Here is a 17,742-nt window from a genome sequence, read left to right as displayed (position 1 = left end):
CCACCTCTTGATTCTTGTTATGCCCCTTTTTAGCAGGTTGAAGAACTCTTGCTTCCTTTTATTTTTTCCCCTGTAGAGCCACTTATATGCTGTAATCAAGCCACTTCTTCCTCTTCTCACTGATAAGCTGAACAAGCTGAGGTCTTTGAGTCTCTCTCAGAAGGGTATTTACTACAGTCCTTTAAATAACTTCTCTGTCCCTTTTCTATGTGTTCAATTATTCAACATCTTTATAAAATGTGGAGATGTTAGCACAGCGTATTTTCTGGTGTCTGCCTCACTGACTCCAGGTACAAAGGGACAATTTCTTCTCTGTGTGTACATGGTTGATGTATCTAAGGATTCATTTGCTCTTGTGTAACAGCCTTGAGCTACCTGTCCACAGTGACCCTCTAATTGTATACAGAATTGTTCCATTCTAAGGTAAAAAGTCTAGTTTCAGATGCCAAGCATTATATTTTGGCTTACTGCATTTTATAGTCTCTCAACAGCATGTAAAAGATGTCTGTGCTACATGAGGATGCTCCAGAACCCTGCTCCAGGTCTGCACCTTTTTAGCCTCTAATGTTGACAAAAATTGCTGACACATCTAACACATGATTTGAGGCACTGCTGTAGGAAAATGCTTGTACCACAGCCCATCTGGAGTCTGAAAAGGGCAGCTGGGGGAGAACAGCTGCTCAGAAGTTTGTAGGGAGAGCTCCAGGTCTTGTTTATATCCCCTGGGGACACAACACACAAAAGCCAGACTCAGCTGGGAACTGTGCAGCCTGTTCTCCCACTAGCGTGGGGGTCTGCAATTAGTTTTTGAGAGGTAGGAAGCTGAAGTTACCTTGATAGAGAAGCCTCTTTTTCAGATACCTTTTTACCTGCTCTGTGCTTATCACTGGAATTTCAAATATAGTATTAAACATTTTAAGCTAATACCAGCATTAACAACACGCCTGTATAAAAAGCAGTTGCATGTTGCACTGCATCATTGCATGACCTCTCTTACAATCAATACTTTTCCCATCCATCTGGGAATGGATGTAAGCATTTGGCTGAAATGCTGTTAGCATTTGGCTGATGAGCTGTTGTTCGTCTGACTAATCTCATCACTGCTGGCATCTTCTCCCAAACCCTTTTGTCTGGACAGTCATGTTTTCCTTGGCAATCTGCAGAGCACATCAGATCATAGGTCCCTCTGAGCACTTGCATGCTGATGCCTTTCCCTTTCCATTTGTCCTTGCACCTTCATGGCTGGAGGATATTAAAGGCAGGGCAGGGAGCTGGGAGAAAGCAAAGAGCGTTTTTTGGTAGGAATAGTCATTCTGGCCCTGCACACTTCCCTGTGGGAATGGAGGAGGTGTCTGGCTGTATTCCAGGGATGGGGCTGGTAGAGCTGCTCCCTGGTGTAAGTGTGGTGTACATGTGTTTTAGCTACTGGCCCCAGAGCAGAGTTGCAAATACACTTAGGAGTTCCCTGCTCTGCTACAGCTCATGTGAAATGTTTCAGCATGTGGCAGATCACAGGAGAAGGTGCCAACATATACCTAACCTGACCTATGCTTCTCATTGGGGTTTTGGCTACAAAACCTAGCAGCTTTAGATTTCCTTGTTGACATACAAAATTTCTCATGGTTAAGGTTTTATTTGGAGTAGATATGCCTCTCTGCAAAAGAGGGAGTCCTTTCAAGTCTGTAGAAGCTAGTAAGTAATTCTGAGACAACTGAATTTGTTGGTTTCTTTAAAGAAACATAATTATTTTAAAATGACAAACTGTTCCTTTTGTTGATAAATGTTTTATATCTTTGCTGCTATGCCTGAATAGTTTGTGTAAATAATTTATTAGCTTGCAAACAGACGTAGCACGTTCAGGCAAACACTGCCCAGCGGGGCAGGAATGCTAAAAAGGGGAGACAGGTTTGTGAGCAGTGCTGAGCACCGAGAGCAGGAGTGGGTATCAGTAGGGACAGAGAAACACCATCTGCAGCTCGTAGGCTCAGGCCCAACATAGCTCAGATGCCTGACACTGTGGTGAGGCACTGGAGGTACAGATGTGGGCAGTCAGGCAGTCACCATCAGAAGGTATGTCCATGGGACACTTAGGAGCAAAATGACAGTGGTGCTCAGAGCTGTGAAATGGTCTGGTTTAGATAGTGTTTGGCATTTAACATTTTCAAACTGATTTTGTTGCTTTGCCATGCTTAAGAAGAGCTCTCCTTCAGTTTACTGTGGTTGATTATTCCTCTAACTTTGTTCTCAAAATGGGACTTGTTTTTTGAAAAAGTAATTTTACAAAAATAATTTCTGAGGTTCTGTTATGTGTCAGAGCAGGGTCAAGCAGGAGAAGAAGGCTAAGCACATGCATCAGTGGTTTCCTGATGAAAGTCCTTTGTAAATAGTGTGGAAGTGTGTGCATACAAGTATGTATGGTTGCAGATGTGCTTCTGGGGTTTTTTAGACAGCAGTTTTGCCTAAAACTCCTGTATGTCACAACAGGGACTTACGGAACCATAGGAAGGTTTGGGTCGGATCTTAAAATATCATCTAGTCCAATCCCCTGCTGTGAACAGACCATCTTTCAATTGATCAGATTGCAAAACCCCAGCCAATCTGACCTTGAACGCTTCCAGTGACAGGGCAACCTGAACTTCCCTGGACAATCTATTCCAGTGTCTCAGCACCCTTAAAGTGAAAATTTTTTTCTTTGCATCCAATCTAAACTTAGCTTTTTTCAGTTTGAAACTATTATCCCTTGTGCCTGTGGAAGAGGATAAAACTCTTTCCAGCCTTACTGAATGTAGTATAGCCACCTTGCTCTAGTTCAGTATCAACTGAAGACCACTGGAGTTGCCTCAACAGTACTGTGGAAGGTAGGAAACACCTAATAAAGCCATCTGCAGTTCTAAACTGATGGCATGCATCTCACTCTGCCTGAGGAGGAGAGGACAGTGGCTCCAAAGGGCACTTGGTGATGCAGAAATGAAGAGGACCAGTGCACTAGTTACAGATGCCTTTTTTGCTGCGAAAAATAGATAAGAGAAAACTTGGATTTTACTGTAGTCAGCAGAAGTGAGCACAGAGGAGCTGATCTGCAGAGTGACAGAGTCCATTTTACCTGGCCACCTAGTGAAGCACAGTCCTGGTTCTCAAACCACACATGGCATGGCCTTGATTTAGCTTTATCTTAGCAAAATTGTGAATGGTTATAGGAGGCATCACCAAAAAACATTTATTGTGGATTTTTCCTGCTTTATTCTCTTTTCTGTCTCTTAGAAAATAAAAATTATTTTAATACTGACTGTTCACTGCAATAAGGAAAAAAAAAATTGCTGTTTCCTGCCTTTCCAGAGTTCACATTCCTCTGCTTTGTTGCAGAAGTTAGTCCTCATTAAATGCAGAAGATCAGCACCTGCTGTCTGCCAGTGGAAACCACCCTGGACTGTTAACAGTGCTGGGATTTTACCCTAAAATTCAGGGTTACAAAACCAAAATACACAGAGTTAGGCTTGTTCCACCCTCCCCACTTTATGTCCTAATCCTATTTTTGAGGTAGCTTTGTCTCATTTATAGAAAGCAGAAAGAAAATACTTGGAGATCCTGAGATGGAGGCAAGTAGAAGAATTAATAATCAGCTAAAGTAACAAAGTGTCTAGATGTGTTGTGGTGTACTGCTCCTGGAGACTAAGCTACAGCTGACTTTGTATGAGTAAAAAATCACTCCTCTATTTCATTCAAAGTGGTTCCTTGGATTTGCTGAACTAATTTCTCCTCCAAGCATGGTCACATTTTAGGTCAGCATGCCTAGACAACATGGGGCTCTGCCAGCAGTTCCTGTGTGAAGTCCCTCTTTGTTTTTTTGGAAACAAATCCAGTCATTCATAGAAATGAACTCCTGCATAATTAGAGCCAGCATTGCACATCATCTTTGCTTTCCATTTTTAGATGTTACGTCTGGAGGACTATAACTTTTAAAGATGCCAACAAGCCACTTAGGAGCTCGATAGCCGTAATGGGAAAATCTGTGGAGCTGAATAGAAAATTATAAGCTTCATAAGGACTATTCTAAATGGTTTGGGAAAGAGCTCAGCCAGACATTCAAAGCAAGAATAGAAATTATAACCCCTTCTAATTTGATCTTCAGGGGTTGTACTTTCTCTGCTGTTCTGCTGAAGGCCCAGTCCTACAGGCAGCTTAATGGAGAATCCTCTGGTCTCTTCTGGGTCCAGTTATTGGACTGTTGCATAAATGGGTGCAGAACACTGATTTTATCCATATTTTACCCTCCAGGGCCTGTAATCAACCTTTTTTCTTCCTAGGTAATAGGTTCCTGTTCAGTAATCACAGATACTAAAGTGTGAAAGTCTGAAAAACTGATCCTCTTCAGCATTTTTTAACCTCAAGTTTTTAATAAAGAGCTATTTAAAAATAAGAAAGATTTGGAGGCCTTTTATTTTTTTAACAGGTAGGTAGCAGTCATCACCTTCAGAGCCAACAGGTGTGTTGACAGGTGAACGATCTCACAATAAGTATTTTATATCTCTGCATGCTGAGGCTCTTGGGTATGTCCTGTTATCTCAAAATTAGAGTGGGTAGCAGATGAACTAAAATTTGTTTTTTGTTCAGAAAATGCAGTATAGATTTTTCTTTGTTTGGATCTTTAATCCAAACTGATTCTTTAATAACTGAAATTCCAGTAGTGGTTTGGTTTTTTGGTTTGCTGGGATTTTTTTTTTGTGTTTTTAAGTTAGACAATAAATCAATATGAAAATTGTCCTTGCAGTGGGAAATTACCCCAAGGATGTTCACTGCTGGACTGTCACAGCTTGTGAGTTCAGTTAATGGGAGTAGATGGAGCTATTTAGGACAAGTGTTTGACACCGCCTCATGACTATGAAAAGGCTAAAGTCCAAACAAAGTCACTCTGTAAAGTACAGAATAGAATATCCCAAATTTTAAAAATAAGTATCATAGAATTACATAATTATTTGTGTTGGGAGACATATTTTAAGATCATCTAGTCCAGCCTCTCTGCCATGGGCAGGGAGAACACTTCCAGGGATGGGACATCCGCAGCATTTCTGGACAGTCTGTTCTAGTACCTCATCACCCTCACACTGGAAAATTCTTTCGTATGTCTGATATAAATCCAATCACTTTTAATTTAAAAGCACTACTCTTGTCACTACAGGATGTGGTAAAAATTCTTCTTTCCATCTTTCATATAAGCCCCCTTTATCACACTCACTTACTGTGATTCAGTGAGTCACAGTAAGGACTCACTGAAGTCTTTTCAAGGCTGAACAGCCCAAACTCTCAGCCTTTCCTTGTAGGAGAGGTGGTCCAGCCCTCTTGATTGCCGTTGTGGTCTTCTCTGGACCTGCTCTGACAAGTCAATGTCCTTCTTGTGTTGGGGACCCCAGAGCTGGACACGGTGTTCCAGGTGGGATCTCACTAGAGTGGAGTAGAGGGGGAGAACCATCTCCATAACCTGCTGGTCACACTTCTTTTCGTGCAGCCAGTATATTAGTTTCCTGTTGCAACACCAAAGAAGACTATCAAGGGTTAGATACTACTTTCAACTTACTCCTGCATTTTTCTATGCAGAATACTGAGGAGCAAGGCTGAGTAGATGAAGCCCAAGTTCAGACTACATGGTGGTTTCATTAGTGGAGGTGCTGGTTGGTTCTCCTGCCAGCAGACTAGGGTTCTTTATATTAAAATATTCTAAAAGGAGTTTATGATCTCCAGAAAATGACATGGTAGAGGTGCCATAATGATGCAAAGTGTTGGTGTAATTTATTGTTAGAAGAATCCTGTTAGAAAGTGGCTGGCTGAGCACTGGATCATCTTAATAGCTTGGTCTGATCTTTATCTTGTAAGTGGTAAATAAGTGCCAGCTGGGCATTTTTCAAAGAGCTTTCATACATGCTTTTGTCACTTCAGAGAGCATGGCAGGGGAGGTGGGGCCAGGTAAAATATCTCCACGTGGCTTTGTGTTTGCCTGTTCCTGGATATGCATCCGCACATGCGTGCATCAGTATCCCTGCTTTCCCACTGACCTGGAGGGTATTTACAATGTGTGGGGCTGTGTTTACATTCTTCACAAGATACAGGCAAGCACTGCATTTGCTTCTCCATGGATTTTTCTTGTTCAGGCATGAGTTTTCTTGCTGGCAGCACAGTGAGGTGTGGCTGTGAAACAGGCACTCTTAGAGGACTCCAAAGCCTAGGAGCCAGTGTTTGGTTTTAGAATAAGCACTACACGGTGCCATTAGCAGGTTGTGGTAACCGGGGTGTAACACTGCCTAGAGAGGCACCTCTGCAAGGTTTGCCTCTGACATCCCACTTACAAACCCACTCTGGTACACTTGCTAAATAAGCAGTTATCTTGAAATATCAAATGATGTTGGTGAGACCACATTTGCTGTGTAAGATACTTGTTCTGGGTGGTCTAGCTGCTACACTGGGAGCCAGTTGGATAGCATTTTGCAATCCAAGTGTTGTGCATGCCTTGCATGCATCATATAGATTTACAGGACATTATGTGTAAATATTTAGACAGAAATCTTTAGAGCATTTTTATTTGTTGGAATGCACATTGACGTTAACGGCTTGTGTATCCAAATGTTTTTCAGCATAATATTGAAGCGAACTGAATCCAACAGTGATGTCACTGAAGACTTTAAAGATGCTTTCAGTTTTAACAGCTACTGTCCATCTTAACTGTAAAATAAAGTTTCTTTAGCAGTGCATTAAAGTGAAAAGTCTACTTCCCTGTTTTTCTTTGTTAATCCAACTTTCTGAATGAAAGGAAGATGCTAACATGAAATGGAGAAAACAGTCTGCTTCATGGTTAGTTGCTGCATGCTTGCAGAGTTTCATTTCCATTGCATGGCATAGTAGAATTATGCAGAGTTTTCAGACAGGGCTCATGCTCATACCCATGCTCGGCTGTTACCAGTGCTCCGAAGTCACTGTTCAGACCTGCTGCTGTAGTTAGACAGTAACATCCCTTGGAGTCCAGCACCCAGGGCAGTGTGGTGGTGGTGGCTGCAGTGACGAGCTAGACTGAAAGAAATACTCCAATGGCTGCCTTTCAGCACTTGACAAGAAAATCCTTTTTATGTTAGTTTCAAGGTCGTCAGATATCATTATAGCCAAGTATTAAAAATTTCAAAGAAAGGAGGCAGTGTGTTTGATTTATAGAATAATTATCTAGCTTTCGCTCTAACTTGGCTTTGGCAATGGTTTTGCAAGCACTCGAAAATTAAATCCATTTTTTATGGCACTACAAGGTATTATCTCACAGCAAATGATAATTAAACACCTGTGAAATCAATTAGCCTTTTAAACAGGGAAAAAAAAGTTTTCCAATTATATTTTTGCACCTCCAAACTTTCTAATTCCACTTGCAGAGCAGGAGATGAACTGCCAGCAGTCAGCTAACCGGCATTCAGATCACCCCAAAGCATCGCACAGCCGTAAATCCAGAAGCAAGCAGCTCGTGGTGACGGCACCCTTCCAAGCAGGATGCGTGAGCCTTCCCAGCTCAGTCCTGGGCAGCTATCTGTCTGACACATGGCCGAGCTGTCAGCTCTGCTACAAAGGCACTTACTCACTTGGTGCTTTCTGTGCCAAGTTTTACTTGACAGTTTATTTAAAAGCCAACATACCTTAGTGGAAACCAAGCAACGAGACGCTCTGTGTGACTGAGTGGGGTTTCTTCTCAGGCTGTCCAGCCAGTAGTTCAGAGCCATCTGCATTAAGCATTTACATATGGAAAAATGGCCAATTGGTTAATAGCTGAAAATTAATATACTGGAAAACCGAGAAACACTTCTCCATTTACCCTTGTGTTACAGGTTTTACTGTCTGTCTTTGCTGTAGTATTTTATGATACAGAAACTTCTGGAAGATGCAGTGTGCATTCTTGCGTTTGCAGATTCAGAGAGGGAGCCTTGGACATAGTTGGTTAAGTGCCATCACAATTTTTTGGCTCAGGAAGTAAAAAAGCAACTCCAGTCACATCTGACATCTACAGCAGAATGTGCTGATAGTCCCTGCCAAAGATGAGCTCCGGCATCTTCCAAAAGATGGATTATGTGTGGCGCTGTTAAAATATGTACTGCTGGGTTAAACCCATTGCTTTTGATTTGAGTTAAACCTGTTGTATTTGGCTTGGGTTCTGGTCCTGTATTTCCATCTGAATTTTAATAGCCATAACACGCAGCTGGATCTCAGTGAATGCTGCATCACCAGAGAGGAAGAAGTAAGGTCAGGATTCTGTGGTTAGCATTCCCAAGGTCTCTCTAGCTTGCTGGAGAAGCCACCAGTCATTTGTATTTCAGGTTTCATCTATGAAACAGGAATGGTGATTGTATCCTGTCAAAAGACATGTTGTCTACATGACAGGTGACATATACCTAGATAAAATGTTATGATAATCACTGCATCTAGACTTATCTGCTGGTCTAAGCAGTCTTTTTAGATTTTAGACCTCTCTTCAGTCAGTGGTGATGAAGATGTGGCTGGCTTTCAAAAAAATAGTTTATACTAAAATTGATAGTGAAAATATTTCCCAGACTAGTTTATTATCTCTACAGTGTAGTGACATGGGGAAATGCTTAAGCTGTAGAAAGGAATGTATGGCATGGCTGATTAGTCAATGCAGAGCTTCTGCAGCCTGCCAGGGCTCCTTGGGATAATGGAGAACCAGGAATCCCAAACAGCCTTCTAATCCATGTGCTGATTGACATGGTCGGCACATCAGAAGAAAAAAAAGAGAAAAGGGGGATGGGATAAGACAGACTCTGTGTGTTGGATCAAGGAGTTAAAATGGTAGGAGCATTTGGCCAGGCAGTGTTTCTCCTTTGGATAATTGCCCACACAGCACTGCAGTGTTTGCACCTGGGTGATCGATGGAGCCAAACATACTTCCTCAACTATGGGTGGTGGCAGGGAGGGAATAATTCAATTAAGTTGTGAATAAATTAGAATTGATTGCAAATAGAGCTATTCTTTTATGCTGCCTAAAATGGTACTAGCTGTGAACAAGGTACACTTAATCATTATGAAAAGAAGCCTGAAAGTTAATGAAACAGCCAGCTTTGGATTAAATCTTTAGCTATTTTAGTTTTGAAGACCCAACTGTCATTTTGAAGGCATATGCATTTTGGATTTTAACGTTTGAATGCTGCAGCTGAGACCCAGGCCAAGCCTACCCTAAAATTGGCAGTAAAATGTTACCTCTGTGCAAGCATGCAGAATGAAGAAATCAGGAATGTATGAGCAATAAGCATGTGCCCCAACTCCCCGCCAGTCTTCTAATGTGGAAACCTGGAGCTTTCTGGAAATAAATATTTTCTGAGCCAAGCAGAGGACTCCTCTAAATGCTTTGTACCATAAATGCTGGGGAAGATAAACTGCCAGAAGGAAAGGAAAGTGCCAGAAGTAGTGCAACACTGAAGCAGCGCAAGTAACGAAAAAGTGCCCAGCCAGCCCCTGCTCAGTGCTCTGCAGTGCTGGTCTTAGCTCTGATTTTCTGGAGCCTGAAAAACCTGCACATCTGGGTAAAAAAAGCAAATCTGTAGGCAGGTAAAGGAGAGCTGTCCACACACACTGGCAGTTCCAAGTCTGCAGAAGCCACAGCAATGCAAGCTGGAAGACCATAACAAATGTCCCTGCCATCTTCAGATGTTACCAGCTAATGGTAATGAGTAGTTCTGGAAACAGATCTAACCCCCATTGCTGGAGAGAAGAATAAGAGGAAACCCTGGGAGAACCTCTTCTAAACACTTGACTATTTTCTGTATAACTTAAGATACCTCCTCCAGCTGTGAGTAGAGGTTCTCATACTTGATTGCCTCCCTGAGGTTTTGCTGAGATTAGTCAGTGGAGATAGTGCGGAAATAAAGCCCGTTGGTGATGCGGTACTGATGTTTGCATTAAATGCCAGATTGGTACTTAATGTACAGTATCAGTGCTTTAGCTGAGAGGGTGTTCCTGGAAGTCTGTGCCAGCTCTGGACAAGTGAAAGAGAAATTTCAAGTCCAGCAAATACTTAACTCAGATACTTTCCTTTAATCATAGAGATTATTTCACTCACTTCACTGAAAGTATTTTAAGTCTGAGTTAAGGAAAGCACAGAGATGCTTTCAGGTGTAAGGCTGTGTGCTCTCTACGATGTGGAAGAAAATGTACATAAACATTTTGCAGTTCCTGACAGAATGCTGGCAAAAATCAAACCTGCTGCTGTGTGCATGGTTCTGTCTGGGCTGAATGGGAAGGAGTCTGAAAGTGAAAGTTGCCCTCAGCCTTCTGCCCTCACCATGGCTGGAGTTTCATTTACCAAGTAATGTCTTTGTGGCTAGCGACTCCTCCAAATGTTGCCTGACAGTCAAAAAAAAAAAAAAAGAAAAAAGAAAATTAAAAAAAAAAAAAAGAAATGGTCTCTGCTGCAAGCTTGACTCTGAAATACTGTTTGGTACATGTACATTATTTCATCTGTAAGCCATGCTTCCAGTTACAAAGCTATGCTTGAAGCCTGACAGAAATGTTTGGAGCTGGTTACATGTGTTGCACAAAAAGTGTTGCACAAAAAGTGTTCCCAAATTTGTATTTAAACAGATATATTGTGCCCATACATAAAGGTTAGGATGGGGCTTTCTGTGTACGTATGGTGTAGATAAATTGTATGAACTGTGCTATTACAGACCTCTGCAATAAATCACACATTAAGTTTTAAAGGGCTCAAAAATGAAAGCAAGATGCTAACTGGTTTCGAGGTGGAAGATGGTCAACAAAATCCTTTTACTTTTTTTTTCCCCTTTAGAAATCTATCCTAATACCAGGAAGTTATACATGAAAGAAAAAGTACCCACATCCCGGATGTCACTGGGATATGGAAGACTCACTTGCAGTGGCCTTGCTCTCTTCTTTCCTTTGTGTTCTGGTTTTGCCATCAATGTTTTGTGGATAATGTTGCATTCTGGGGTATTAACGGGGTTTTACATTTTTAGCTAGCTAATAGTGGGGAACTTCTGACTGATGTATTCTAGCCCTACAGGGTATTCTGGTTTTGGTATTTATTAACATTTGTTGTCCTACAATACACAGTAAAAGCAATGAGCCTCGGACCTCTCAACATGTAAAAAATGAGTTTAAAATGGCAACCTTTTTTTTTTTTTCTTTTTTAATTGGGTTTTTTTTTTTTATTCCAGTTCTAATATTTTCCCCTATATGCTGTGTCAGTGCTGACTGGTGTGCTGGGACATGGCTGCCAATCTCTATCCTACACAGAGAAAAATAAATAGCTGCCATTCAGATAGAATATGTATATATGTATTTTAACCAAAGTTGAGATATGATTCAAAAGAAAAAAGGGACTTTGAAGTCTGTTTTGTAGTTTTAATTAATGCAATGAGGGGTTTTATTTTACTCTCAGTGGAGATAATCTTAATCCATTCACAGTGACCTTTTCTTGTGCAAATTAGCTATACACGCTTGTTTAAGCAAATGGGCCTTTGCAAGATGTCTCTTCCTAAGGACAGAGCTTATAATTGAAAATTGGCTTATTCCCATCTGTCTGGCCTGTGTGAGAATACAAACATAGATCTTGACTTCTTTGTATGTAAAATACAATCATGTATATATGTATATGTGTGCACATAGACACACATGAAAAAAAAAAAATTGCTCTGCCTGCAGGATATGATAAATTTAGACTACTGGTGTCCAAAAAATCCATTGCTACAAGTTACTGTCAAAATAGCATCTACGTGCAGAGTCCAGGACACTCTGGAGAATGGAGGGTGTTCAGTCAGGATCCTTTTGACTCAGATGAGGTCAATGCTATTCACAGTTCCATGGGCTTGTCAGAAGTACAATTTGCTAATAACATGCAGGAAACTGCTGGGATTTGATGTGTGGTTTTGGTGAATGATTTTGTGGTGATTGATGTAATTGGGAAAAAAAATCCAGAAGTGTCTATCAGCACTTTCATTTAGAGAAGCACGGATCATTGCAGCTATGTGATTAATTGCCAAAATCTGGTTGTATATTCTTCTCTTCACACTTAACAATAACCACCAAGTGAGTCATTGTATCCCCCCATCCCTTTTTTAGTGCCTGCTTGATAAGAAAGTATTTCTTTGGTATAGTTTGAATATTTTTTTGCTTTGTACAAAGCTCTTGTGAGCACACGTGGCTTTGACTAAATCTGGATAGAAATCAGAGTCACAGAACAATGCTTCAGGTATCAAAATATTTAATGTGAGTTTGTTCTTAGAAGTCATGCACTGTTTATACAGAACTGACTCATTATTGCAAAGACAAAATTTCTTCCCTCCTTATCAGTCTCAATACCACTCTCTCCAGCATTCTCCCATGGTGGTTGCTCCTGAGGATGGAAAAAAAGGAGCCAGAGAGGAGGCTGACACACATGCACGGAGGGAGTTAGTTAACCTGGTGCTGAAGGGTCTTGGTTGGGGATGATTTTATCCAGATGTGTCTCACAGCTGTTTGCATTTTCACGCCCAGTTACTCTAGGACTCACTGCTAATTGAATTTTCTCTTTTCTCCCCTGTTCTTGTTAGGTATGATTACCGTGAAATGCTGCACAATGCCACTTTCTGTCTGGTTCCCCGTGGCCGCAGGCTTGGCTCTTTCAGGTTTTTGGAAGCCTTGCAGGTAAGAGCTGCAGTTTAAAGCAGTGACTATGCTGGCTGCAATTCAGTGTGCAATGGGGAGGCGGGGAGCAGGGAAATGTGTTTCATTTCCCTAGTGGACAGTAATCCACTTTGCGAAAGCCTCTATTCATACTTCGGGAGCAATTGGCAGCTTCTTCCCAGGAGGGGCTGAGGCACTGAACTCATCTGAAGGTTGGATTGCTCTATCTCCAGGAAGAGGGTTTCCCTGGATGTGGTGAGGCTGAGAGATTGGTTAGAACAGTATTTTTTCAAGCTGTGAGACTTCCCCTGGGAGACACCGGCCTTTACACGTAAGCCCTGGGGCAGTAAAAATAGATTTTTGTTTTCACTTAGCCAAAACTTGTTTTCACTTAGCCAAAACAGACCTGCTTATGCATTGCCAGTTTTGAGATGGTGCTTGCTGAACATACAGAAGGTGGCCTGAAGGTGTTAAAGCTCCAGATGGAAGCTTCACATGATGGTGGATATGAGCTGATCTCAGGCAGTTCGTGTGCTGTCTGGGACAGCACCTGAATATCCTTCACCTTTTAAAAAATATTTTGGTCCCCTTTTTACTGTAGGCCAGCTGCAGAAGGAAATAGCAAAGGGCTCTGGAGTCCCTGTGGCCAGGTGGCACAGTGGTTAAGCCTGACACCTGCCTACTCCATCTTCACCTGTCTTGTGGGAGTTTTCTTTTGGCAAGCATCAGCCTCATCCTGGATCTTCTGTCAGGCATGGAGAGCATTTTGTGAGGTGCTGCAACTCCCCTGTGGGTCTGGCATCTGGATTTCTGTGAGGGCTGGAGGAGAGAGAAAGAGGAGCTTGGTTTCAGTGAAATGGCAAATCAACACACCTTACAGGGTCCTGCCTCAAGGAGTTGTTTGCCATTTGGAAAATGTCACAGCATTGACAGTAAAGCTGTTAATTAATGGCATCCCATCCCTTTTCATCATCAACCATAAAACATCCCAGCCACTGTTAAAGAGTATTGTTCACTGGAGTGCTGAGCAGGATTCAGGTACCTAAGTGTAGGTATATTTTGTCATTTTAGAAGCCCAGAGAACCCATAAACCCTTCTGGCTTTCTGCTGTTTCTCCAGAAGGACTCCAGTAGATCCTGTGTCATGTCTGCCTGCCTTTGATGGGTTTTTTGGATACCCTACATGCTCTGTACACATAGGTGTAACCACTGAACCCTGCACTTGCAATCAGATTTGAGATCCAAGTTCTGGACTGTCTCTTCCCACTTTCTCCTACTAAAGAGAAGATTAATAGCCTGAAAAGTGCTGTTCTTGTGCCAGTCTCTTCAGAGGAAGAAGTGAGACTGGCTTATATGAGATGACAAGTTACTTCAGATCCTCCTGAAGAGCACTCCTCAGCTCTTCTCTCGTCTGGGCTCAAAGTCATGCAGCTTCTGTTAGATACATCGTCTCAGGAGGAGAAAGTAGGGAGTGTACCTCACTGCACAGCACTTGTGGGCTCCTGGTCAATAATAAAATGTAGGCAACTGAGGATTTTGCTATCAGGCTACCTGCAGTATTCAGCAATAATGATGTATTCCCAGTTTCTGTCTGGATCCAGGTGATGCTGAAAGTCCTAATCCACATTAGTGCAATGTTTTAAACATGAAACACATTACTAAGAAACACATTTTTTAGTTGGCTTTTTTCATGCAGTGATGTAATTCCTTACAGAAGATCACAATTGTTTACATATAATAATCACTGCTGTAATGTAGACTTGACCTGTCAATGCTGTACATGATACACCTTATCAAGGAAGGTACAGCAGTCTGAAATGTTCCCCTTCATACCATCTTTTGGGAGGTCTGAACCCTAGTCTGGACCAAACTCAGAGCACTTAAGCTTGGTTTGATCCAAAAGAAACTGAACCAGAGCACAGGTCTGATAAAAATCCTCTGGGACTAGGTTATTTCATCACATCAGAAAGTGTTTGTTTTGGATCTTATGTTATGATTGAGCTGATCGTATTGGTGATCATTTGTTTATGAAAATACTGACCTATTTACTAAGTATTCACAAACTGTCAGTGCAGAAGAACTTGTAATATTTGTAAAAGTTTAATTAGTTTACACAGATCATTCTGGTAAGAATTAGAGACTAAACTTGTATGCTTTTTGTTTGTTTTAGGACATACAACAATTCTTATTTTTGTTGACAGGTGATGACAGATGAGTTGTATTTGTGCAGTTGCCTCTATTTGGAGAGTTGATACCAAACATGATAGGAGAGGTGATACCAAACATGGGAAAGGTGGTGAAGAGTTCAGTACAATCTGTATTTTCTGTAGAGCTGTCAGCTACGTACTATAAAAGTTAGGGAAGTTGCTCCCTGCTAAGTGGTTCACAAAGCAGCAAGGAAGGCCATTATTTTATATTAAATTCTCCAGCGTTCCATCTGCTGCACTGAACAGTTCTGCCCTTCCCTGGCAGCGTAAGCACCAGATTGCAAATGCCACTGTCCCTTCAAACCCCACCTTTCAGTGCATATGAATAAACCCAAAGTGGAAAACTGTAAACACTTGGGCTGCCCTGCTGTGGTTTCTGGTGTTCTCTGCAATGTTGCCTCACCTGGGCTTGTGCAGAGAACGGGGTCAGGGTGTTGGTGGGAAGCTGGAAGCTGCCCTGGTGGCAGGCAGCTGCTGACGGTGGCCGTGCCTCTGTGCCCACAGGCTGCCTGCGTCCCGGTGATGCTCAGCAACGGATGGGAGTTGCCGTTCTCGGAAGTGATTGACTGGAACCAAGCTGCCATCATAGGCGATGAGAGATTGTTATTACAGGTAAGAGAGAGACCGCGGCCCTCAGCAGGTCACTTGATTATTGCTGCCACCATCTAAATGGACGGGGAAGATGAATCCAAAAGATCAGGGTTGTAAAAGATTTTTTTATCATGAAGGGACTGTCTGTGTCAGACTGGCTGTGAACTTGTTTAATATGACATCATTCATTATTTGACCTGAAGGTCATTGCAGCCACCAGGCCACATTCTTAAGTGCAGAAGACTTCTATTTTTGCAAAGAGCAAAAATAAAAAAATAAAATTAAAATTAAAAAAAAAAAAAAAACAACCTCTTCTGGTGTGGAGCACTTAGGTTGCAATCTGAGGTAGACCTGCCCAGGTACTGTGATGAAAGGGGAAAACATCTGAGGGTTGATTCTGCCCCAGTCCTCTAAAAAATAGTTTATACTCAGGGATATCCTCAGGAAAGCAGTTATTTTCTCAGGCAAGAGTTATCATCTAACAATTTGGTGGGAAGCAGGATCTGTCCCTTTTCTGATGTATGGACCATGTAGCATTGCTTTCTGAAGCAGTGTTCATGTCACTTATTGTTAATCATGCGGTCATGGAACAAAAGTGGGCTGAGAAGTTACAAATTCCCTGCTACTTTCAGCATCTACTTTGGTTTTAAATGCACTATGGTTGTTTTGGTTTTTTAAACTACATTAGTGGGTATTACAGTTCAAATTACATATATTCTGTACATTCTGCAGAGAAGTTCATGTTAGGAAAAGTTCTTGAAAAATTGTTTTTTCCAGAGTGCCATTGCCCAGTGTAAGGCTGAGATCCACAAAATCTGGAATAAACACAAAGTAGACACTAAAGGCGATATTTTTTCTTTTTGATCCTTGAGTTTAGTGTCCTCCACAGAGAAAAGCCCTCAAAAGTACAGGTGTGGTGGCACCCCAGAACAAACTGTCTTTGCAATGTCATCACATGGCTGTTAACTTGTCTAAGAAAGTAAATATTTGTGAAGAGCTAGCCTAGCAAGACTTGCAATGTGGTGCCTAATCTACTTAATGTCATACAAGCTGCAAATATAAAAGGGCCATTTGATTTTTGCTTCTGTGGACAGCACATTTTTTCTGAGCAAAATTATGTCTCTCTTTAAATAATAATAATTTGCTGATCTTCATGTTTTCCGGTAACGTGCCATTCGTTCACTTCACACAGCTGCTTCCATATTGAGCAGCTTCTGCACTGTTATTAACAGTGTTTTTAAAGAGCTGGCAGAGGGCCTGAATGTCTGCTCTGGGAAATGTTTTTGTTATGTTACAGTTTTTCATTTCCTGTTTGAGAGCAACTCGGATGTTTTTATTTGCATATTCTCCTCATCATAGTGCTGGGAGCTTTTCTGCATTTATTTGGGCAGGGTGTTTTCCCCCCCCAACTCATTGCTGAAATGACCTTTTTATTAAAGTTCTAATAATTCCAATGTAATCATGCCGGATTAGTATTAATACATCATTTTCCCCACCTGTCTTTCTGGACAAGTAGATTAATAGGCAAATGCATTTAAAATGGGAGCTCTGATTTTTCTTTCCAGCTGTTGTAACAAAGCCCCCATCAAGGCTCTTTTTAACCTTGACACTGTTTGCTGGCACCCAGGAGCATGGTATGGTGTGTAAAACCATAACTTCGTGTAGTAACCTTCACAGTCAGAGCAGCATTCCCTTTCAAAAGGTGCAGGGGGATTGAGTATTGATTTTATGGGTGGATTACACATGTATGCACACACAATACACAAGGTTGCACATATTGCAATTAAATGTTTATTGAGAAAATTCTTTATTGCCACTAAGAAGTTACTTAAATCTTGTCTTTGCTACTAATAATGGTTCTGGGTGTGATTAATACACATCTGTGCAGCCAATACAGGTAATGTTTATTATCCTTCTACTTATTGGAGCACATCATGAATAGTGATGTGATCTCTTAGACATGTGCTAATACATGTTTTCAGGTTCTGTCTTTCATACTGCTTTTGCAGAGAGTATATTACCTAAAGACCTATAGTTTACTTAAAGGGCCTATAGGGAAGGGAAATAAAGTAGCATCTTGGACTATCTGACCATTTTCTTCTGCTCCACCTTGCTGCAGTGCTAAGTCTCTCATAAGCCCAAAGTCTGTATTATATTAGCAGTGTCTCTAAGATGTTGGTCTAAGAGTTGAAGGGCTGAGAGAGCAAATTTTGGCCCATCTGACACTGCACTCAGTGGAGCCATGGACAAAGTGTCCAGACCTGGTTGCAAACTCTGCAAGTAAAGAATTT

The 17,742-nt window shown here is 41.5% G+C and overlaps 1 protein-coding gene across 1 annotated transcript in view; it reads left to right on the top strand.

The window, feature by feature from the left end:
* The window catches only part of EXT1 (exostosin glycosyltransferase 1), a 180,719-nt gene that overhangs the window by 137,453 nt on the left and 25,524 nt on the right, over positions 1-17,742 (top strand). Inside the window, exons 2-3 of the mRNA XM_002200421.7 lie at positions 12,582-12,675; positions 15,365-15,472. Coding sequence (XP_002200457.5) covers positions 12,582-12,675; positions 15,365-15,472 — 202 coding nt within the window. The remainder of the gene's footprint in view (positions 1-12,581; positions 12,676-15,364; positions 15,473-17,742) is intronic.

The sequence above is a fragment of the Taeniopygia guttata genome, chromosome 2 (genome assembly GCF_048771995.1).
Source record: "Taeniopygia guttata chromosome 2, bTaeGut7.mat, whole genome shotgun sequence".
NCBI lineage: Eukaryota > Metazoa > Chordata > Aves > Passeriformes > Estrildidae > Taeniopygia > Taeniopygia guttata.
This window is presented reverse-complemented; position numbering and strand designations above follow the sequence as displayed.